This window comes from Bidens hawaiensis, unplaced genomic scaffold, assembly GCF_021521415.1.
Source record: "Bidens hawaiensis isolate Kalapana, Puna unplaced genomic scaffold, B.hawaiensis_p1.1 tig00033892_1, whole genome shotgun sequence".
NCBI lineage: Eukaryota > Viridiplantae > Streptophyta > Magnoliopsida > Asterales > Asteraceae > Bidens > Bidens hawaiensis.
Window position 1 is genome coordinate 207,810 of NW_027495846.1, and position 24,453 is coordinate 232,262.

At 36.6% G+C, this 24,453-nt stretch overlaps 3 protein-coding genes across 3 annotated transcripts; 1 reads left to right on the top strand and 2 right to left on the bottom strand.

Moving 5' to 3' along the window:
• Nucleotides 1–1,212: 1,212 nt before the first annotated feature.
• Nucleotides 1,213–8,087, bottom strand: LOC143585573 (uncharacterized). Its single transcript, XM_077067333.1, has 8 exons — nucleotides 7,935–8,087; nucleotides 7,774–7,834; nucleotides 7,358–7,457; nucleotides 7,156–7,283; nucleotides 6,975–7,065; nucleotides 6,830–6,875; nucleotides 6,485–6,660; nucleotides 1,213–1,279 (listed from the first exon to the last, which is right to left on the bottom strand). Exons 1-8 carry the CDS (start codon nucleotides 8,085–8,087, stop codon nucleotides 1,213–1,215), a joined length of 822 nt encoding a protein of 273 aa, XP_076923448.1.
• A 4,324-nt stretch (nucleotides 8,088–12,411) lies between these two features.
• LOC143585571 (sialyltransferase-like protein 1) lies at nucleotides 12,412–22,114 on the top strand. Its single transcript, XM_077067330.1, has 11 exons — nucleotides 12,412–12,592; nucleotides 12,676–12,752; nucleotides 13,882–13,968; nucleotides 14,067–14,144; nucleotides 14,227–14,318; nucleotides 14,475–14,676; nucleotides 14,799–14,889; nucleotides 15,330–15,388; nucleotides 20,499–20,647; nucleotides 21,027–21,108; nucleotides 21,460–22,114. Exons 1-11 carry the CDS (start codon nucleotides 12,481–12,483, stop codon nucleotides 21,850–21,852), a joined length of 1,422 nt encoding a protein of 473 aa, XP_076923445.1. The 5' UTR covers nucleotides 12,412–12,480; the 3' UTR covers nucleotides 21,853–22,114.
• A 1,349-nt stretch (nucleotides 22,115–23,463) lies between these two features.
• LOC143585583 (uncharacterized) lies at nucleotides 23,464–24,233 on the bottom strand. The gene has a single exon (XM_077067342.1). The coding sequence runs from the start codon at nucleotides 24,151–24,153 to the stop codon at nucleotides 23,509–23,511; it is 645 nt and encodes a 214-aa protein (XP_076923457.1). The 5' UTR covers nucleotides 24,154–24,233; the 3' UTR covers nucleotides 23,464–23,508.
• Nucleotides 24,234–24,453: the final 220 nt, after the last annotated feature.

The following is a 24,453-nucleotide window of genomic DNA, read 5'->3' on the forward strand; positions in this document are numbered from 1 at the left end:
GCTGTTAGGGAAGAATCTGAAAATAGATCCCAGTTTAGACAAAAAACATTCTCATTCTGAAAACCCTTCTCGAAAGTCTGTTTCGAAACCTCGATCTAGACCCTCCCGTATGGACGAAAGTATGCACGAATCAAATGCCGATGGAGGCATAAGACAAGAATTTAAGAAATTTAAAATCGGTAGTTGCTCATTCAAAGACTTTAAGTGTTATGAACCGAAATAATTTCACGGTGACAAGGGAGCCATCAATACCGTAAGGTGGCTTGAAGAGATGGAGACGATAGTGATTACGAGCAAATGTACGAATGAAGAAAAGATCCAATACTCCGCCTTAATGTTCAAAGGCGAAGTGGTTGAATGGTGGAACACGTTAATAATGAGTAGATGAAGAGAAGTGATGCATAGTTTGTCTTGGAACGAGTTCAAGGAGTTACTAATGTCGAAGTTCTGTCCGATGCATGAGACAGATCATATTCAAACCAAGTTCTTAGCTCACAAGGTTGTCAGAACAAACCTTCGTGAGTCCAACACGAAATTTCACGAGTATTGTCGCCTGGTACCCCAACTGGTGACCCCTGAATCAAGCAAAGTCACTCGTTACATTTGGGGATTGCCACGAGAGATTCGTGACATGGTAAGATCGCACTTACCACAAACTGTTGACTCCGCAATGGAGTTAGCAGGATACTTGATGGGCGGAATGATCCGCAATAAAGAGGAGGACAGGAGGGTCGTATCAACTCAAGACCCGAAGAAGGAAGGAAATACCTGATTTAAGGGTAAAGGAGTCGATAACGACGAACTGGCTTTAACCTTGGCATCCCACAATGCAAAATTTGCAAGAAATACCATAGGAGTAGATGCCATATGACTCCACGACTTTGTGAATCATGTCACAAGCCCGGCCACGCCACGGCCGATTGTTGGAAGAAGAAAATGACTTGCTACAACTGCAAGGAAATGGGACATCTTAGCTTTGAGTGCCCCAAAAATAAGCCCGCGACTGGTGGTGCGGGTGGTAGCGGTCAAAAGAACGAGCCTAAGAAAGGCAACGCAAGAGTCTTTGTCCTTGACACCAAGAAAGCGGCTGACACACCAGAAACCATAACCGGTACGTTCCTTATTAGCAACGCCTATGCTAGAGTCTTGTTTGATTCAGGAGCCAATTTAAGTTTTATAGATTATAAATTTTGTAGTCTATTAAACGAACCTTTAATCAAACTTAATAAAACTCCAAGCGTCGAAACCGCTAATGGCGACATTGTTAAAATCTTCGAAGCTTTAGAAAACGGAAAAATCTTGTTAGCCAGTTATGTTTTGCCTATTCAATTATTACCCATGACTCTTGCTAGTTTTGATGTTGTATTGGGTATGGATTGGTTATCCGACAACCATGCTCGTATCCTTTGCAACAGTAAGACCGTTGAACTCCAATCCCCTGATAAACGTACCATACGAATTAAAGGGGATAAAGACGCTGACCAAGTTAGCCTAATCTCTATGATAAGGGCTAACAAATGTTTAAATTAAGGATGCTTAGCATTCATGGCCTACGTCATCGAAGAATCAAAACCCAAAGAACTCAAAGACGTGCCCATTGTTTTCGAATATGCCGATGTCTTTCCTGACGAACTCCCCGGCATTCCTCCCGATCGTGAAGTAGAGTTTAGAATCGATCTTATTCTCGGAACTACCCCAATCGCCAAGGCTCCATATCGCCTCGCGCCAACCGAGATGAAGGAACTAAAGAAGCAATTTGACGAACTTCTCGAGAAAGGTTTCATAAGACCTAGTTCATCACATGGGGAGCGCCGATACTATTTGTCAAGAAGAAGGATGGATCTATGCGGATGTGCATCGACTATCGAGCTCTCAACAAAGTTACAATCAAGAATCGTTACCCACTCCCGCGTATCGGTGACCTGTTCGATCAACTTCAAGGTGCTAGCTGTTTTTCAAAAATCGATCTTCGTTCCGGCTATCACCAACTTAAAGTTCAATCCAAAGACATCCCGAATACCGCCTTTCGAATGAGGTATGGCCATTATGAGTTCACCGTTATGCCATTCTGACTCACTAATGCACCAGCCGCGTTTAAGGATATGATGAATCGTATCTGTAAGCCTTACTTAGATAAATTTGTGATCGTCTTCAGCGACGACATACTCATTTACTCTAAGTCTAAGGACGATCATGAAAATCATCTTCGAACCTTACTTGAAATTCTTAGGACCGAGAGGTTATACGCTAAGTTCTCGAAATGCGAGTTCTGGTTGCACGAAGTGCAATTTCTTGGTCACGTCATTAATGTAAATGGAATTCAAGTGGATCCCACAAAGATTGAAGCTATCTCTAAGTGGGAAATCCCAAAGTCGCCAACCGAGATTCGAAGTTTCTTGGGATTGGCTGGCTACTATCGAAGATTCATTGAAAACTTCTCTAGAATCATTGTTCCCTTAACTTCTTTGACTCGCAAGAACATTAAATATGAATGGGGAACAAAGCAACAAGAGGCGTTTGATATACTTAAACAAAAACTTACCCAAGCTCCTATACTGGCTTTGCCAGAAGGGATTGAAGACTTCGTGGTCTTTTGCGATGCATCACATTCCGGCTTGGGATGTGTGTTGATGCAACGCAAGAAAGTTATAGCTTACGCCTCTCGTCAACTCAAAGTGCACGAAAAGAATTATACAACTCACGATCTAGAGTTAGGCGCCATAATCTTTGCACTTAAGATATGGAGATACTATCTCTATGGAGTTAGATTTGTCGTGTACACCGATCACAAAAGTTTAAAACACATATTTGATCAAAAATAACTAAATATGCGCCAACGACGCTGGATGGAAACTCTAAACGACCATGACTGCGAAATTGTCTATCTGAAGGTAAGGACAACGTGGTGGCCGACGCATTAAGTCGTAAAGAGCACGAAAAGCCGAAAAGAGTCAGAGCGTTAAGGCTAGAAATCCAAATTGATCTTATAGACCAAATCAAATCCGCGCAAACTCAAGCGATCAACGAAAATCAAATTTCTGACAAAAAACGAAACGGCACCATTGACTCGCTAGTCAAAGGTGACGATGGTATCCTTAGACTCGGAAATAGAATTTGGGTACCAATCGTTGGAGGATTGCGTGAGAAAATCTTAAACAAAGCCCATAAGTCAAAATATACGATGCATCCCGGAAGCGACAAAATGTACCAAAATCTTAAAGAAAATTACTGGTGGAATGGAATGAAGAAGGATGTCGCTTCACATGTTGCGAAATGTCTCACTTGTTTAAAAGTCAAGGCTGAACACCAAAAGCCTTCGGGATTGCTTCAGCAACCCGAACTTCCCGTATGGAAGTGGAAGTTGATTACTATGGATTTTATTACCAAACTCCCGAAAACGACTCGACAACACAATGCAATATGGGTGATTGTGGATCGTCTAACTAAATCCGCACATTTCATACCTATTAATGAGTCGTACTCAATGGATAAATTAGCGCGTATATATGTGAACAACATCGTTTCTTTGCATGGAGTACAACTATCTATAATCTCCGACAGAGACAGTCGTTTTACGTCTCACTTTTGGAAAAGCTTCCAACAAGCACTCGGCACAAAGCTAAACCTTAGCACCGCCTATCATCCACAAACCGATGGGCAAAGCGAAAGGACAATCCAAACGTTGGAAGATATGCTCCGCGCATGTGTGATAAACTTAGGAGGAAGTTGGGACGACCACTTAACTCTAATGGAATTTTCGTATAACAGTAGTTATCACACGAGCATTCAAACCGCACCATTTGAGGCGTTGTATGGACGAAAGTGTAGAACGCCCGTATGCTGGTCTGAAATAGGAGATAATCAATTATCTGGACCCGAGATAGTCCAAGAAACCACCGACAAGGTTATTCAAATCCGCGAACGACTTAAGACGGCACGTGATCGCCAAAAGAGTTACGCCGATGTCTGTCGTAAGCCGTTAGAGTTTAATGTTGGTGACAAAGTACTTTTGAAAGTCTCGCCATGGAAAGGCGTAGTTCGCTTTGGCAAGAAGGGCAAACTAAGTCCTCGATTCGTTGGACCCTTCGAGGTACTCGAACGAATTGGTACCGTCGCCTACCGTTTGCGACTACCCGAGGAAATGCAAGGGATACACGACGTATTCCATATTTCGAATCTACGTAAATGTTTAGCCGACGAATCTCTTTCGATGCCCCTAAGAGATGTCGAAATTAACGAGAACTTAAAATTCATTGATAAACCAATTCAAATTGAAGATTCGAAAACAAAGAAACTTAAAAGACGAACTTTGAAAATCGTGAAATTGAAATGGGATTCTCGACGAGGACCTGAGTATACTTGGGAACTCGAGTCCGAAATGAGAAAGAAATACCCCCACTTATTCTCGTAAGCAATCTCGAGGACGAGATTTATTTCAAGGTGGGGAGGATGTAACATCACGTAAATTTTGGGCCAAAAATGTCACATTTCCAAAATTAAGGGACCAATTCAGCCAATTTCTAAACTCCAGGGACTAAACTGAAAATTATGTTTTCTTGACCCATAGCGCTACGCGACAGGTCAAGAAAGACACCCATCGCGTACCGCGATGGAGTGTCTGACACAAACTGACACGTGTGCCACGTGGCACACGGTGGCAACGCCTGCCGCCACGTGTCGCCACGTGGCGACACGTCCGCCACGTGTAAGCGGTGCCTGCCACGTGTCGACACGTGGCAGGTCTAGTGGGTGACTCGCCAGGCCTACGTCGCGGTATGCGACGGGCCAGCCCAGGGACCCATCGCGTACCGCGATGGGGTCCAAGATCAGCCCTATAAATAGAGGCCACGGGTTCTTCACAAATCCACACCAAAAACACATATATACTATCTCACTACTCTCTCTCTCTAAACCTAGAAGTTCGTGCCATCAATCCACCTCGTTAAACGTGTCCTGAAACCTCGTTTTTCATGCCCATTACCTCGATATACGTACCACTTCCCGACGACGTTCCAAACTAGAAGGAGGTGTTGTCCCGACGATTTACCACGAAGTACGTGCCAAGGGTGTTGGTGTCTCGAAAAGCGTGTCGAGGATTGATTAAGCGAGTGTTGATAAGAAGGATAGAGTTGAAGTGTTGCCCTAGTGAGAAGGGAGTATTAAGCCAACCAAGGTAGGCATAATGCCCGACCAAAATAATAATAAAATATTGAAAGGGCTTAATACCCTAAGTCGAAGTTATTCTCGATAATCAAAGAAAGATATAACAAATAAAATAAAGAAAAGAAAGATAAAATATATATATGAATAAATATATATATATATATAAGATTATTTTTTGTTATAAAATATATTATTTAAGTATAATGAGTATACTTAAATAATAAAGAAAAGAATATGTTTCTTAAAGAAGAAGAAACGTCGGGTTTTATGAACAAACTAAAGGTTTATAAATTACTATTAAAACTAAAGGTTTTAAAGTAAAATGAGATTATGAACTAAAGGTTCATCGAGATAAATAAGACTAAAGGTCTTAAGCCGGATCGTGTATCCGACTGATGAATGTTATACTCGTACTATAGGTGCGAGATAGCAAAGGAAGATTCACGGACGGTGTTGGAAGCCGATCCCATTAAAAAGGTGAATACGCCCCACTTTTACAAACTTGTTTTCGAACAAACAAACATGTTATGTGTAAAACTTTACATGAGGCTACGTGTCTCTAAAAACATTGTAAATAAGAGTATAAACCTAGCCCTCAGGCTGTGGTATACGTTTGTCTGGATCCTTACATATGTGGTATGCGGTGGGCACATCGCACCACGCCTGGTCACGACCTCCAGCCACGATGGGCCGAACCAAAGTATGTTCGAGTGAGAATGACCTTGTGTATATTTATGGTACCTAAGTTATGTCGAGACGCTGCGGTGTCTTGCTGAGGTGACCTAGTGTAGAGACTCGAGTTTATGATGATTGTTTAACTTGATTATTCCTATGCCAAGATGGGCCGAGACTTACGTGGTCTCGAGGGGTAATTAAGTAAAGAAAATATTTTTAGCGTCAGCATATTCACCAGCATTCGTTGCTGACGTATTTTATTTAACATTTTGCAGGTAACCAATAATAGAGCTTGAAAGACGAAGAAGCTCAAGAATCCGATGGCTCGGATAATTTTGTGTAAATATTAAAACATGGTGGTTTTGTAAAACTTATAAAACAAGTAAAACTAAACGAGACTTTCGTCTCGTCTTTTGTATTGTAAATATTCATAAATATGATCCTTATGTTTTTATAAAGTCTTCCGCATTAACCCGCTACTCTGATTTATTTACAAATGTGGTACAAACTATGGTTCATACTCCTAGGCCTAGATTGGGGTTGTGACATATAATCCAAGGAGAATATAGATAAAACAATGTATAACATTAATATTATGTAAGCAAAAAATATTAGTATAATATATTTTAAACCTATAAAATAGTACCTTGGTCCAGCGTTTACCCCTAGATAATTACAACTTGCACTCTTACACTCGTAAACCTTCACTCCATCAACAAAAACCTCAGAAACCTTACGACTACAACGTTTGCAACCGTTGTAGTACCATTCCTTGTTACCTACTATTGCCTTAACGGTACCAGTTATGATGACCTTTTTAGCCTACAAACAAAAACATAAAGGAGGTTTTTGTAAAAATAATACTTAAGATGACTTTTTTTAGATAGAAATGGTTATATAACTCCAAAATGCTACAAAGATCACTAATTGAATAGAATTGATAGTTCTTCAGAAACTCATCCTTAACAGTTAAGAGCATAGACGAACCAACCTGTTTAGGTATTTCGACATGGACTTGAGAGGATATTTTAAGCAACCTATTATTAATTCAAAGTAAGTCATAAGGTGTTTAACATATATAATAATGTTTTTAAAGAATAAAATTACATTATAATTGTATAGTTATAAGAAAATACCTTTTCTTGTAATCAAGCACTTCATACAAGTAATCATTGATCAGCAACCTTAAAACAGCATTACCATAAGAGTTGTTGAAATATACAATTTCTGCCAGAATCATATTTAGATATGTTAGTTTAAAATTATTAAGTATAAAGAATTTAACGGGTAAAATATAAAAGTTTTGATTTACTATACCTTCATAATACTTGACTCTTGCGAATTGGAGAACGATAATGAGATACTCCTCATCTTGGTTGTCAGCAACATATTTGGTAAGTTGCTTCAGATAGTCATCCCATAAAGTGAGATAAATCTTATTGCCACTGGCCAAGAAAATCATAAGTTAACACAACTGAATTATTTGATTATACATGATAATTTATATTATTAATAATACCTCAAGTCAGCAAACTCAATGGTTCTTCGATTTTGATGTTGTGACTCTCGGAAGAATGAGTTCTTGATGGTAAAAAACCTGCTGACATGCCCGATTACATCTGGGATAATATTCAAAAATAATGAAACATATATTAAAACGGTCTGTTATATGTAAGGATTGAATTTAAAGAATTTAAAAGTATATTGTTAATAAAGAATCGAGGTAACCTATTGTTCCGTTTTGAGGTATGTTCTTGGCTTTGATATCATCAAAGGTAGCAAACGACAATCCATAAAGGTGACCTTTAAACTCATCGGTAATACAAAGACGAGTTTCTGATGTGAAACAGAGCTTGTGTGGGCTGTCAACATAACGTTATGTTGACAGATTTGCACCAGGTGAAGGTTTTCGAACTATCAATGACTGATTTTCACCTAGCCAAACATCATGTTTCGGTATGCAAGCTTTCCTTACATATGCTTGCATCATGTCACCCTGTTACATTATTAATACGACAAACAATGTAATTATTAAATATATACAATGAGGAAGAAAAAAAATTACTAAAAACAATTGTATTTGTATAGAATAATACCATCTCATCTTGTAAAATCATTTCTATGGACCAATCCTCTCCGATTTTATTGTTGTCCTTTAAACGCCATAGTCTGAGAATACGACCCTTCAGTACACAGTCGTTGTTGGAAACATCCAAATCCTTGAACATGGTAATGTTTGATGCTTCCATGATGTTGTGTGAGAATAAATAAGATTAAAGCAAAGATTAAAATTTATACTTTGAAGAAAATTAAAAAACCTTGAGAATGACACAAATATGAATGTTCAGTAACAAAGTGAGAAATGTGAGATTTTCTTTATTCGGGTTATAGTATATATAGATAAACAGAGTTTGTTAGAAAATTTGAATTGTTAGATTAAAAGGAAATGTGTAAATATAGTAAATTTAGGGAATACAATTAAGGATTTCAAAAATGTAATTGATAATTGATATTTACTTAATTATGTAGTAATAACCGAATATTAAATATTGTCAATTTAGAGAATGTTAATAGGGATTTATTTATAACACAATAATAATAATAACTGATGACTCATAACATATCAAAATACGTGTTATTGATTGAATTTTGGAATATATTACACATTAAAAATTTAATTAAGGATTTCAAAAATGTAATTGATAATTGATATTTACTTAATTATGTAGTAATAACCGAATATTAAATATTGTCAATTTAGAGAATGTAAATAGGGATTTATTTATAACACAATAATAATAATAACTGATGACTCATAACATATCAAAATACGTGTTATTGATTGAATTTTGGAATATATTACACATTAAAAATTTAACATTTAACATTTAACAAATACCATAATTAAATTTGGAATCAATTACACAATAAACATAGGAAACATATCAATATGACGAATACCAATCAATTAAATTAAATGGCCGATTCATGTTAACAAAATTAGACACATTAAGTTGGCTTTGAATTCAAATTGAAATCATTAAAAAGTTGTTAACTTATAGTAATGATATGAATCAATAAAAATCAATTACTGTAAATGAAATTTGGAATCAATTATACATTAAAAATTTAACAAACACCATAATTGAAATTTGAAAACAATTAAACATTAAACATTAAACATAGGAAACATATCAATTAACATAAACAATTAACAATTCAACATAATAACCTAAGAATGTAAAATACTAACCTAAGTTAATAATCTAAATTATAGGTTAAAAAAATTAACATAGATAGGTAATTGAAATTTGGAATCAATTACTAACCATCGATGTGAAGATATTATTAACTTACGGATAGACCATCTTTTGTACAGTGGGATCTTCCATCATCTTCTCCAAAGCTTCAACAGACATAACCGGTTATTTTGTGCCTTTACAATATTAAATAAAGCTAAATTAGCATCTACTTTAAAACAACACAATAATGACACGTAAATACTAACATAAGAATGTAAAATACTAACAATCGATGTGAATATATAATTAACAATCGTCATGGATCTACTGAAATCGTTTCCCGGATCTAATCAAATCAATCGTTGGTATAAAATAACGGACCATTCTTTTATCGTCTATGGCCAAATTCATAATCCGAACTCCGGTGTCGATTGAATATGAACAATTTAATGAAATCATCATCAGATTGATATCAAATAATGGCCGATTGAAGGGATAATTTGTTGATTAGGTTAATAGGTTAGGTATGTAGAAAAGGGACGTGTATTGTAGTTGAAACTTGAAAGAATAGAAAGTTGAAAACTGGGTTTTAGTCAAATGGTTACCTTAAATATTTTAATGTGAATTATTAGTATTTTAATTATTAGTAATTGATTTATTTAATTGGTATGAAAAATAGAGAAGTGCAAGATATATTTGGAAAGAAAGGAAATCATCCAATAGGAAAGGCGCATGTGAAGGGAAACTAATTTGTTTTAATTGTATAGTAGGATTCTAGTGGCTAAACTTTATAAGTTATAATAATACAATGATATTGGTTTCTTTGGAATTATTGAGCCGATTAATTATGTATTAAAGTTAATTAAAATCAATAACTATTAATCATTTTCTTTTATTTACCTATAAAATGAAACTTAGATTCAACAAACAAATAAATGAGTGTGCTAACTATTGTACTATTTATATATAGAGTATACAAAATGTATGACGATGATAAATTGTATCTTTATTATATTAAATCATACTTTTTTTATACATTTCAATATACATAACAACAAACAAAATAAAGAGATAGTAGTTAAATCGAATAAATTAAGTCAAAACGAAGAAACAAAAACCAAAATGAAAGCCAACATGCATAAATGATAGCAAAAAAAAAACATAAATTGAAATCAAAATGAATAAATGGAAGCCAAAATGCCTAAATATAAACCAAAACGCATCAATTGAATCCAAAATACACAAATGAAAACCAAAACGAAGACATTGAAGCCAAAATGATGAAATGAGAGTTAAAATGCATACGTGGAAGCTAAAATCCATAAATGGAAGCTAAAACGAAGAGATGGGGGCCAAAATACATTAGTGTATCCAAAATGCGTAAAAGGATGCTAAATGCATAAATGGAACCCATAACAAATAAATGGAAGCTAAAATGCACAAATGGGAGAAAACACACAATTAGAAGTCAAGGCGAAATTGAAGCCAGAACGAAGAAATTACATCCAAGACGAATAAATGAAAGCCACAACAAAGAAATGGAAGCTAAAATGAAGAAATTAAAGCCAAAAAGCATAAATGGAAGCCGAAACGCACAATGAAAACGAAAGCACACAAATGGAAACCCAAACGCACAAATGGAAGCCAAAACGAAGAAACGGAAGCAATAACACACATATGAAAGCAAAAACACAAATGGAAACCAAAACGTACAAATGGGAGACAAAATGCACAAAGTGAAGCCAAAACGCGTAAATGAAAGACAAAACGCATAAATGAAAGCCAAAAACACAAATGGAAGTCAAAACACACACATGAAAGCTAAAAATGCACAAATGGAAACCGGAACACATAAATGAAAGCCAAAACGCATAAATGAAAACCAAAACACATAAATGGAACTCATAACGAAGAAATGGAAGGCACAAAAAAAATAATAAGAAGGCCAAAAACACACAAATGAAAGTAAAAACGTACAAATGGAGGTCAAAACACATAAACGAAAGCCAAAACTAAAAGATGGAAGCCAAAGCGAATAAACGAGAGTCAAACGAAGAAATGGAGTCCGAAAAAACATAAATTGAATCCAAAATGCATAAATGAAAAATTGAAAACCAAAATGCATAAATGTTAACCAAAAAAGTATGTATAGTTCTTATTCTTTTCACTACACTATTTCCATTTCCTTTCCTTTGTCTTTTTTAATGAAACTCAATAACACTTACAATAGAAACTTTATAAAATAATACACTTCGGACCACTAAAATTTATTAATTAAAAGAGTTATTAATTAATCGATAAATTAATAATTATTAATTTATATATTAATTAATATTTTATTAATTTATAGTAGAATACTTAGTTTATAAACACATTTCAAGCTTCCACTTAATTATTGTATACAATGCATGTATATCAAATGAACGGCCCAATTTGAAAGACACCTTCAATCTCTCACCTTATTATGCTTCTTGTGTTCAATGCATCACTTCGTGAAACGAAGCTATTAAAGCGACAATCACATTGAACAATTTATTGTTCAGCTATGAGAAAACAACACCAGAAGTTCTTACCATGCCAAGGAAAATTAGAGACGAGATTCAAGAGGAAATTGATTTCAACAAAAAACAAAAGACAACTGAGTTATTTTTCAAGAAACCTTCATAAATCATTCATGTAATATGCTATATACAAGGAATTATTAATTTATATTTTCTATGGTGCCTAAAGAAATTATCAAAAATGTATTATCTTATAATTTTAGCGAATTATTAATTTAGCACCCTATCCCCGAGTCGGGACCTGCAAAAAATATTATCTTAGAGAATTTATTAAATAATCGAGTTTTTATTGTATTTTCTTATATCCTTTCCGGTCTCTCCTTTAAAAAAAAAAAAAACCACTCGATAACACAACTATTCTTTTCTTCCCCCCCTTTTCGTTTCTTTATTTCATTACATTTCTCTCCTTAATCTGAATACCTTTTCTATATGCACTTGCAGACTGTCGGCACATAAAACATTCTTTTATTTTAAAAAAGATCTGTACAAAAATAAATAAATAAATATACCATACAAAAAAAAAAAAAAAAAGAAAAAAGAACTAGTAACTTATTATAAAAGATCTTTATTTATTTCATTACATTTCTCTCCTTAATCTAAATTACACTCTTAAACACCCTGCGAATCATCATCCCACATTGGTGCGAATCTAGAGAAGAAGAAGAAGAAGAAGAAGAAGAAGAAGAAGAAGACTAACACCAATTGCATTCTACGTTTCCTTCACTCCAATCCGATCCATATTAATCTAACCACCAATCAACCACTCGCAAATCTGAACCAACAACTCACACTCCACCACTTCACCACCACCGATCCACTGACCTAGGGCACCGGTCACAATGACCAGACCTCTAAAGTCCTCACGAAGAAGACCTACATTCATTCATCTCATATGCGCTGCTACTGTCTTCTCTCTAATTATTTTCGTTCTTCAATCGGTTTTCTTCACTGGTAAACCTAATTTCGTTTTGTTAACTGTTTTCAGCTTAATTTAACTGATTTCTGTTTAATTCACGTGTTTCGTTTTCTGTTAGGTACTCGAACTAAGTTACTTAATGCTGAAGATGTTCAGATCTTAACTGATTTTCAGTCTGACGTTCAGCAATGCGTGGTAAGTGTTTAGCTTCCTCATTACTCTTTGTTTTATATATACATGAAGGTTTATGAGTTAATGTAGTAGGTAGTTATGTTTAATATATACATGAAGGTTTAATTTAATGTAGTAGGTAGTTATGTTTCGTTGAATTGTTGTGTGAATTTGAAGTACTGACTGCTGGTGAGATGTTTGCTAGTTTTTATAGGTATTGTTGTATCGAAATTAGGTAGATCGCTGCATACCGGTTTCTGTTATGTACTTATGTTCGGTGTATAGTGTTCTAAGCGGATGATTTTGAGCTTTTAGCTGATTACTTTGTGAATGTGTTATGTATACGGTTGCTGCTACATATATAGTCCACTGTTGTTCGAAGGCTTGAAACTTTTTAGGTAAGTGTTAGCTTAACTGATTTTCAGTCTGATGTTCAGCAATGCGTGGTGAGTGTTAGCTTCCTTATCACTCTTGGTTTTTATATATACATGAAGGTTCATGAGTTAATATAGTAGGTAGTTATGTTCGTCGAATTGTTGTGTGAATTTGAAGTACTGACTGCTGGTATGATGTTTGCTTGTTTTTTAGGTGTTGTTGTATTGGAATTAGGCAGATCGCTGCATACCGATTGTTTATGTTTGGTATACAGTGTACATACTTTAGTCTCTTAAGAACATGTAAGAAACGGTATGCATATTTTAGAGATTAACTTGTGTTCTTAAGAGACTAAAATATGTACACTAGTTTTCGGTATTGCTATATCCAAATTAGTCAGATCACTGCATACCGTTGATTATATGTTTGGTATACAATGTTAATTTTCACAACCACCCATACCCTAAGTGTAAGGGTTTTTTTAGGTATTATTGTATCCAAATTAGGCAGATCACTGCATAACGTTTATAGGTTTGGTATATTAGTATATAGTGTACTAACCGGTCAATTTTGAACTTAGTGAACTTTTAGCTGAATACATCCTTGTTCCCAATGTAGGCATGCATTAGGTGGTTATTAGTCTCTAAGAGCACAACTTTTGAATGTTTACTTAGTATATGTTATTAGTTATGTGTGCGGCTGCTTTTTCATATACAATCCAGTACTGTTTATCTGCTCAATATAATGATGCTAATTCTTAGTGACATTGTCAATCAAGGCAAACAGAGGATTTGGACTTACTGCACATATCATTGACCATTGCAAGTTGATTCTTAAGTTTCCTGAAGGGACGAACAGCACCTGGGTATATCTCTCTCTTTTTCTGTATCTATGGATCTCTCTCTCTCTCTCTATCTCTCATGTATCCAGAAATTGACCACTGAATTTTGTGTTCACTTGCAGTTGAACCCACAGTTTAAAACTTATGAGCCATTGGAGTACAAATATGATGTTTGTGAGGCAGTTCTTTTGTGGGAACAGGTTAATCATCAATTGCTAGATGTTCACAGTGTTTTAATCTCATTGGTTCTGCTCTAAATATTTTTTTCTTTGTTCAATGCAGTATCGCAACATGACTACAGTTTTGACAAGAGAATATTTAGATGCACGACCTGATGGCTGGATGGACTATGCAGCCAAAAGAATAGCACAACTGTATTTTATTTTTTATTTTCTAAAAACCAAAGAAAGATATATTCGGGGTGTATAATATTTGCCATGTTTTTGCATCATTTACTTGGTTGAGTGGTTCAAACTTGGCAATTCACATTGGTTCTTTTCTCATTTTGATTTTTTTTTCTATAACCCTAGAGGCGCAAAGGATTGCAGCAACCATACTCTTTGTGAAGAGCACCTTAATCCAGTTTTGCCAGCCAAACCACCATTTCACCCTCGACAGTTTCACAAATGTGCTGTTGTTGGAAACTCAGGTGACTTGCTAAAGACTGAATTTGGTGAAGAAATTGATAGTCATGATGCAGTTATAAGAGACAACGAGGCACCAGTTAATGAGGTAACTTGGTCACCACAAAGGTGAAAGGTGTCTGCAAGCCATAATTAGGATATTTAGCTGATGCTTTCCAGAAATCCTAATATTGTCTTAAGTTATTCCCCTGTTTATACACTTTTTTGCAGAAATATGCTAAACATGTTGGTCTAAAGAGAGATTTTCGACTAGGAGTTAGGGGAACTGCTCGTAACATGGTCGCTATCCTCAATGGATCAGGTAAACCCCAAACTCTACAAGACAACATATGTTAATGATACAGTCATCATTTTTTTTTTCGAATTTGAGCTAAATATATGGTATCTATGTGTGTATTAGTGTATGTATACGGAGTTTCTTACTTTTCATCTGACGTGGAGTGCTTAAAGCCCTGAGTAGTATCTAGCTAGTGTCGTATTTGCTGTCTACCAGTAGTATATTCTTAACAAGCCTCAGGGACATTGTTTTTTATAACTGCTAGTACATTTAATGGGTGTTATGTTACATTTCTTTTCTTTTCTCTCTTAATAGAAAATTGTATCTCATGTTTTTGTTTTCGCTAGAAACCACAATTGCTCTAGAGACCTTGATGAACTCATGAAAAGAATAGTTTACAAACGCACCTATCTTAGAAGTTATTTGCATGTCACGTTTTTACAGTTTTTTTATCTCTCTTGCAGATGATGAGGTGCTTGTTATCAAAAGTGTGACTCACAGAGACTTCAACAAGATGATTGATGTAAGTTCTTTACTTCTTTTATGCAGCTACATTAAACTTTTTGGCATCTTTTTTTCTCATATTCTTTTTCTACATCTGTTGATTACAATAAATCTGCTATTTTCTATGTATTATTATTAGTTGAACACTTGACCCCACCATATAGTTGACTTTTGGGAAATATAGTACCATCTTTCTAGTCATATTTCTAAGTTGCTGTCTGCATCAGTTGTGAGAAACATATAGACAGGCAGTTGACCACATGAAAGTCATGCTTTTGATTTGTACCTTGCATGAAAGTCTTTAGGAAAGAGAGAAAATCTATGTTTATTTAAGAGACAGATTCAGAAACATGTGTCAGTTGTTAGGCACCATGCCAGTCGTCGTCGTCCTCCTCCTCTCTCTCTCTCTCTGGGGTTGAAAGATACATGTTTTTCTATACAAAGTTGGTTTTCTTATATAAAAGTAAATGCACTTATAGCAACATAGTTTTGCACATCTACTCATAAAAGCAGCATACTTTGAAAATTACTAGAAATGGCATCATACTTCCATTTTTCTAGACCTTTACTTATAATAGCTACCATGAGGTTCATTTTGTTGCTGTTATTGGTTAAAGAAGAGATTAAAGTAGTACATTGCTATTGCTGAACTGATTGTTTTTAAACTACACTGCTAATATTTGTAGAAAAGTTGTGAAGTAGTGTTTCTATTTTGTGCAATCATCCTTAGTATATATGCACAACTAGAGGTAGAAACCATATAGCTGTATGCACCAATAGTTCAAAGCTCATGGGCATATAATGACTTAAACAATATGTCAACTAAACATAAAAGGACTATTTTTTATGTTAAATTAACAAACAAGTATTTGGTCAGATTCTATGCACTTTAAAGGCCTCTCTTAATGGCAACCCTGATGAGTTATTTTATAAAAAATAATATAGATGATTCCAAATCCAGTCTATTTTTTTTATTTCAATTGAGCAGACACTTATTTTGTGTGATATTGTTGACATTTATGGTTTCATTGTCGATTGTGGTTACACTGAATGGGTATACACATGGGGCAGATGTTAGGAACAAAGCGGCGCGCGGAAGCGAAACAGCACACACATGCACAACGATAAACACACATAAACGAAAATATAAACGACACAAGAATTTAACGTGGTTCGGTCCCCGCGAGGGGACCTACGTCCACGGGCTGCAACTAGGTTTTCTTATTAGCTCAGAACCAAGATTACAATTACATGATGGGATATATATAATAAACAAGATTAGGGTTAAACATAATTAGGAGCCAAAACCGGGCCTTCTAATAAAACCGGCCCAAAGGCCTTCATAACCCAACAATCTCCCACTTGAAGGCCTTGCGATAAATTCCAGCCTGCCATCCAAGTAAATATAACAATCTCATTCATCCAGTAACTCTAGTAATCTTCAGTAATAGAAATCAACCAAGCCTCCAGTTCCAAGAACAAGCTAAAACTTCAACAAAAGAAGTTCTCCAAGCCTCCAGTTCTCTAGGAACAAACTAAGATTTCTACCAATCCACACCAGTTGCAGCGCCCCTTCCCATCAGTTACCTGAAAGGCCCATTGAAGCTCCCGAGAGCTCCAATCCGGTCATCACAGACCCAGCCATGACAAAACCCGCCAATGGCTCATCCTCAATCTTAACCGGCCCTCACTTACTCACACTACCGGCTCCAAAGACTTCCAGAGGATAATCACTCTCCAAAAATCAGCAGACTATACCAGGAGAGATTTTCACATTCGGATTTCCCAGTCTTCCGAACTCAACGTCCCTTTGGAAACAAACCTAGAACACACCGCGTGCTCCCACTGTTACCAAAACCCCGAACATGTTCAGACCTCCGAATACGCTCAAGCTAACATCACTGTGGCTCCAGGCTTCATGTCTGCAAACTGAAACCCCTTAGCTCTACCCGATTCAGCGAGCCAAGACCTTATAACTCGGAAGTTGGTTCACTTCTTCCGACGATACAGAGACCGTATCTTCCAAAAGTCTTTAACTAAAAGATTCAACAAATGCTTCATTGAAGTGAGTAACAAGAAATAAAGCAAACTAGAATCTTGAACCCAAGAGTCTTCACCGCCTTCACTGAGTCTCAATGCATCAACCCCAGATACATTCTCAAAAGCAGAATTCCAAACCTTTCGACATCGACTCTTAAAATGTCTCACCTCTACGCAACCTACCAAGTCGACTATGCCCAGCTCCCACTGTTCCTGTTATCCCAACCCATGCCACACCAACACTCCATGAGATGAACCCCACTCGTACTATCCCGGCAAATAACTTTACCCAACACGAGATTATGAACCTCTCAAATGGTGTACCACTGATCACCACCAAACAAGATATAACTTCACAATTCCAAACGAACAAGAAGTAATAATCACAGTTTCGAACCAGCTAACAGGCAAACAGCTATAACAACAGTAGAACTTTCATGAAATCAAGCGGTACCAAGGGTTCTATGACCGTACACACGATCAGTTAACTCAAACCCTAACCGAAAGATCATCCAAACGAGCAATAGTTAACATGACTTGCCACTAACCTCATTTTTTTTTTTCACTTATGCCGTCACCAGCACACCCGCTGGTTTCATTTTCTCCAAGTTTATCCATCACCAGTACTATATCCAAGTTCACATGACAAACCAATCAACCAAAATCCAAACCGTCAAACATTCCGATCATAACCACCTCGTCTTCAGTTATAACAATAACAAACGAGAACAAATCGAAAACAGTGAACAGACACAACAAGGGCACGGGCCTAAACTTGACGATTGTTCAACAGAACACTGCCAAATAAACCGATTTGCTCTTGCAATAACCGATAAATCAACTAACTGTAAATAAACTATATAAAGTTACCTCAGACTAATCTCTTGCAAACAAATCTGAACCCGAACCTAAATGGTCTTCACAAAACCCGGTTCCCTGAAGCCGAGCAACCTCCAAAGAAAAACCCTAAAACCCGAAACACCCGACCCGGTGCTTCACCTGCAACGCCCGAGTGAAACCTGCAACTCCAAGAAGTCCAAAACAGGAATTCTAATTGCAAAATCACCCGGAAAACCGTCCCAAACAGCCCTGAAAAACAGCCCCGAACAGCCCTGTTAACCAGAAAAACGAAGATCTCTGACAATACTGTTCACTGCCGGAATCACTGTTCACGGCCGGAAACACTGTTCATGCCGGATACTGTTCACCGCGGCACTGTAGCGGCGGCACTGTAGCAGCCCTTCTCAAACCAGCCTCTTCTACCTTTTTTTTTTTCCGATCGATACCCGTGCAAAACCGTGTGTAAACAACGAGCCAAAGCTCTGATACCACTTGTTAGGAACAAAGCGGCGCGCGGAAGCGAAACAGCACACACATGCACAACGATAAACACACATAAACGAAAATATAAACGACACAAGAATTTAACGTGGTTCGGTCCCCGCGAGGGGACCTACGTCCACGGGCTGCAACTAGGTTTTCTTATTAGCTCAGAACCAAGATTACAATTACATGATGGGATATATATAATAAACAAGATTAGGGTTAAACATAATTAGGAGCCAAAACCGGGCCTTCTAATAAAACCGGCCCAAAGGCCTTCATAACCCAACAGCAGACACAATAAACCCAAAAAGTCAATTGATATAATCTAAACCCAACTTCTTCTTTAGCAAAAAACACTCTTACATACCTAATTAACCTTTTGTTATTGTACTTTCATGAACACATTTTGGTTAGATGTAGTGGACCGAAGAAGTAAAAAAATCTTACCAGGGAATCACACAGATTTGAAGGAAATTTTTCAGCATTATCATATCTTTGCATGAACCATAGAGATTTTATAAACTTACACTTGTTATGAGAGTAGTAGAGAACGAAATGAATGGACAAATTGGTTGGATAGTGGCACCAAAGGCACCTTCTTGGTACCAAGGCATTTGTTTCTTTTTAAAAGAGTTGTAACGTCTAGCAACCACTAGATCTCGGCCGACCGTACCAGAATCATGTGGTCGTTCTGTTTCTGTTGATTCTTGTATGGTCGACAGAGATCCGGTGGTTGTTGCTCGCTTCAATTTCTTTAAGAAGAAATAGATGCCTAGGTTCTGGTGAGGTGTCTCCGGTGCCGTTGCCTGGTCATTTCGTTCGCTCGGTTTCTTTCTACTGGTCCCACAACAACTCTAAGAGGATCATATATGTATGTGTCTTTGGAAGCATTGGATAATGTTGTAGGATTTGTATCAAAATGTGTGGTTCACCACTTCACTGGAAAGTTTCTTTTTTTGCGTTTAATTTCATTGCATTGGACTGAAATTTGTTCATGAAAATACCATAACCAAAGCTTAATTAGGAATAAAAGACTTTTTTGTTATGAAAAGTTGGATTTGAATCACTAGATTGTATCAATTGACTTTTTAAGGTTTGTTATATTGAGTGTTTGCAGCCTCAAATCTCAATATCAGTTAACATCAAACTGCACATATACTAACTAACAAGCATACCCATTAAAATACCCCTCATATGGTAGGAAATTTTTAATTTTTTTTTTAAGAGAAGGGGGGGGGGGGGGGGATAAGTTGTGTGTGTTATCAAAAAGAACTTTGAAACAAACTAGAAACAACACACGTCCATTTTCTTTTAGACCTTTACCTGTCATAGATACCATGAGGTAAATTTCGTTGATATTCTTGGTAAAAAGGATGAAAGCAGTACATTGCTATCTCTGATCATTTTCAAACTACGCTGATATTATTTGGCAAAAGGTATTTTGCACATTATCCTTAGTAACATATATGCAAGTGGAGGCAGAAACCAAAAAGCTGTATGCACCAATATTGTCAAAGCTCATGGTATTGATTGGCTTAATTATAATTTTAATTTAACATAGAAGGCACGTCTTCTATATTAAATTAACAAGCAAGTATTTGGTTTAAGACCCTTATGAAACTGTTCAGTGAGCCATCAAAAACATAGGCGTGCACTCAGTCAGAAAAGTTATAATGAAATGTTTTTAGTTTGGTGTAGATATTCTTACATCATCCCATCACTCAATGCAAACCTAACGGATTATTTTATCAAAAAATATTCAGACAATTCCGAATCCAGTCTATCTATTCCAAGGTATTGTATTACGCAGAGGTGCCAAAGGAACCGGGATGAAATCAGTTGAGCTGGCACTTTCCATGTGTGATATTGTTGACATTTATGGTTTCACTGTTGATCCTGGCTACACTGAATGGTCAGTTTACTCCCTCTCTCTCCCATACACACACCACACACATTAAATAGACACTTGAGAAATGTAAATATTATAGTGATATGAGAGAACATGAATGTAAGTATGACAATTAAGGTGTAGCAGTGTAGCTTGATTTGTAGGGTATAGGTTAGGGTCAGTTTGGGTCTAAAAGTTCGGCTTAAAAGGATACAGGTTGAAAGTCAACCAAAGTGTAAATTTAATATATATGATCTATCAGATTACTTTTAAGTAAACAGAAATAGGTTAGTATTGTAGTTATATGGGATTTATAACTATATACACAATATTACTTTCAAAAGACCAAACGTGTTTGCAGATTTGACCCCGACTCCACTAAAATTACCCCTTTTGTCTGTAGGACCAGATACTTCTCTGAACCAAGAAAAGGTCACAATCCACTTCAAGGAAGGGCTTATTACCAACTTCTAGAATGCCTTGGTGTAAGTAAACATTCTATTGTTTCTCTTTTTCTTTTTTGGTATTCATATATTCCTGCCATCACAAAATACTGCAACATTTTCATGTTAGGATATATTTTATATTAAGAGTAGGGGCATAATAAAATACAATTAGTATCTAGTATCTATATATAACAATAGTGCTAAAAATGTACATTGTGCTTGATTAAAGCCTTAACCTTTTAAACTTTAACAAATTATCTTGACTTCTTTTTCTTCTCTTTTCAAAAAGTCTTTGTTTTTGACATATTGTGACAACTCCTACAATTTGTTAACAATAATTTTCGACCCACCCATTTTGCCATCTTTAATGTGTAATATTTAACGTTTTAGGTGATTAGGATACACTCTCCTATGAGAGCAAAACGGGCCCAAGACTGGTCTGATGTGCCAAGTCGTGAGAAGATAGGCAGGGCTCATGCAGCTGCCACAAGACTAAAAAGAAGTGAAGAGGGTGAATATGATAAAGTTGGACAATTTGGCAACTGTAAGGTGTGGGGCAATGCCGGCCCCTATGGTAGCGGGCCCGTTTCAGGGTCAAGAAATATGAGTAGCAGAAGGAGGAACTCAAATTACAGTAAATGGGAAGTTATGCCTTTTAAGAGTTTAAGAAAAGAAGCACAAGAACACTATAACCAGATGGAAGGTGTTTCATTGTATAAAATGGATGGCAACAAGTTAGATGATCTTGTGTGTGTGAGGCATTCGTTAGATTCTGAATCATAGGTTTAAAGTGGTAGATTGTGAAATGCTGACTAGGCCTGCTTCATGGATTTGGGTGTGATTAGTGTGAATTTCAAGATGAAGGGGAAATAGATGGTAACGTGGAACTCCAACGTGTTTGTTATTTTCAAGCGCGGGTGGAAAATGTGCAAAGAAAGATGAAGATTTCAAGAAATTTGCAATTGCTGTTCTATAATGTACTGCTGTCAGCTCTCTCACTTTTGATATGTAATGTTTTAAACCGTATGTTAAATTATTATCTTCATATTTATTTATAGAGGTTATAGTTGTCACTTGTGACTCAATGCAATGGAATAATGGTTAGGGTTGATCGTAATATTTGACCCTCAAAATGAAATCAATACCAGGCTGCAAACAAGCCTGGCTTGAGATTATCATTGCTCGATCTGGACTTCGCCTTCTTAGCAAGGAAGATTAGGGCTTGAATAGTTTGAAAACAATAAATGATGCTTAGTTAACTGAGCTTGATTCGAGTTGTTCAGATTTCGAAGAAAACTTTTTCAGATTTCGAAGAGGCTTGAATAATTCGGAAAGAAATTATTGAATAATATGAAGTCAGTTTTAAATAAGGAACTGGCTAAACTGAATACACACATGTGATAATTACTTTAAATTTGATACATAGACAGTTATCTAAACGAATAACCACTTTTTTCAAACTCAATGTCCCTCACTACTCTATTTGACCCAACACTATATACCTGTGCTTGTTATCATTCCCTACTAAGCTTGGTAAAACATACCGATTGAGTCAGGTGATGGGACAAAACAAGTTTAAAGCAAAATAAATCGAGTCAAAACAAAACATGCTCTCACAAAATAGACAGATGCTAGTGGATTGGCGGTAATGACGAAAGTCAGTGGACGGATGCAAGGACTAAGGTGTAGAGGTAGCGGTGGCGACATATCAATGGTAAGTAGCAGGTGAATTCACACAATTTGTTGTAAGTAGTGCAAATCACTTTGAACTCGTTTTAAGTTAACAAGTTATAAAATGACCTGCATTTAAGTTCACTTGATTACCCCTTTAAACCCATTGTATTATTCAAGTAAGTAACTAAGCTGACCAGTTGTCTAATCTGAAACTAGTTTTTTTTTTTTCAAATAACTATTGTATAATTCAATTAACTAAGTTGACCTGTTGTCTAATTTGAAACTGGTTTTCTCAAATAACTGCAACTAATTCATCAGTTGTTAGGGGACACAGAGTCAGCACGGAAATACCTGTTCCCTGTAAGCAAACTTCCCGCTTTCTTTCCCGGATCCAACATTCTGTTATTGCACATCAATGACTTCCAGCGAATACTCCCCGGTTTTCCCCACGTCCTGTGCTATTACAAGCTGAAACTTGAAAAGTTGATACTATTATCTTAAGCCTGTCAGATCAAAGTTGACCAGCGACGATAACATTACTGCACAACACTTAACTGCCACTTTGTTATAATTTTATAGAGTTTCGCATTATCAAACTACAGCTCATATTATAAAAATTGGCATCACAATGAGCATCAAGTAATCAACAAATATTGCAAATTTGTTATATAAATTCTTAAAACAAAAAAAAGACATTAAAATCAAAACAAGTAACAGGCACATTAATCCCTCTCAAAACAAAACAAAACAAACAAACCACAACCCTTACTTCTTAATCAAACTATCCGGCACCACCTTCAAGAGCTTCTTCTTCGACTTGGACTGCGCAATCTTCTTCAACGTCTTGGGGTTGGTAATCTTCTGAAACTTAGACCCGGACTTAATAATATTCTCCTGCTTCCTCTTCTCCCTCTCCTCCTTCTTCCTCCTCTTCTCAATCTTATTATTCCTAATCTCCTCCTTCAACTCCGTCATCTTCTCCTTATACGCTCTCTTCACCTCCTTCTGCAACGCTCTCTCTTCAAACGTTGACTTCTTCAACCTAACCCTAACCGCCGACGACCGCTGCGTCCTCACCTCCTTCCACTTCCGCCCGGACACTTTTCCGGCGATCACGCCGTCGTAGGTCGGCTTGCCGAATATCGGTTTGTTAGGGTTTTCGGACGAGGATATGGCTATGCGTTTGGAGGTCTGGATGTCTTCGGTTGAGTCGAATTCGACGTCCATGGCGGCATCGATCTCTTGCTGCTGTTCGGCTCGCTTGCGTTTGTAGGTTTTGCCGCCAAAGCCTTCGTCTAAGCGTCGGAAATCAATGGTGCACGCCATTGATGCAGGTGTATGGAGCCGCCGGTTAGTAAAATAAAACCCTAGAAAGAAAATGAGAGGAAGAGGTAGGGTTTTTATACGCATATAAGGTCTTTAATCTAATTGCATAAACGGTCCCTGTGTTATTCACAATTTAATATCGTCTACCGGAGGTATCACGTATCAAGTTTTTAAGAAAATTAAGATTGGTGAGTACTGACATTTACTGAACTTTCGCATGAGGTACTGAACTGAGCATTTTTGGAGTCAATATCAGGTTTTTAAGAAATTTGGGATTGGTAAATTAAGGATCAATTGGTATTGGTATTGGTCGTTACCGAATTTTCGCCTAGGGTACCGGACTGAGCAGTTTCGAGATCGATACCGAATAGTTAAGAAAATCGA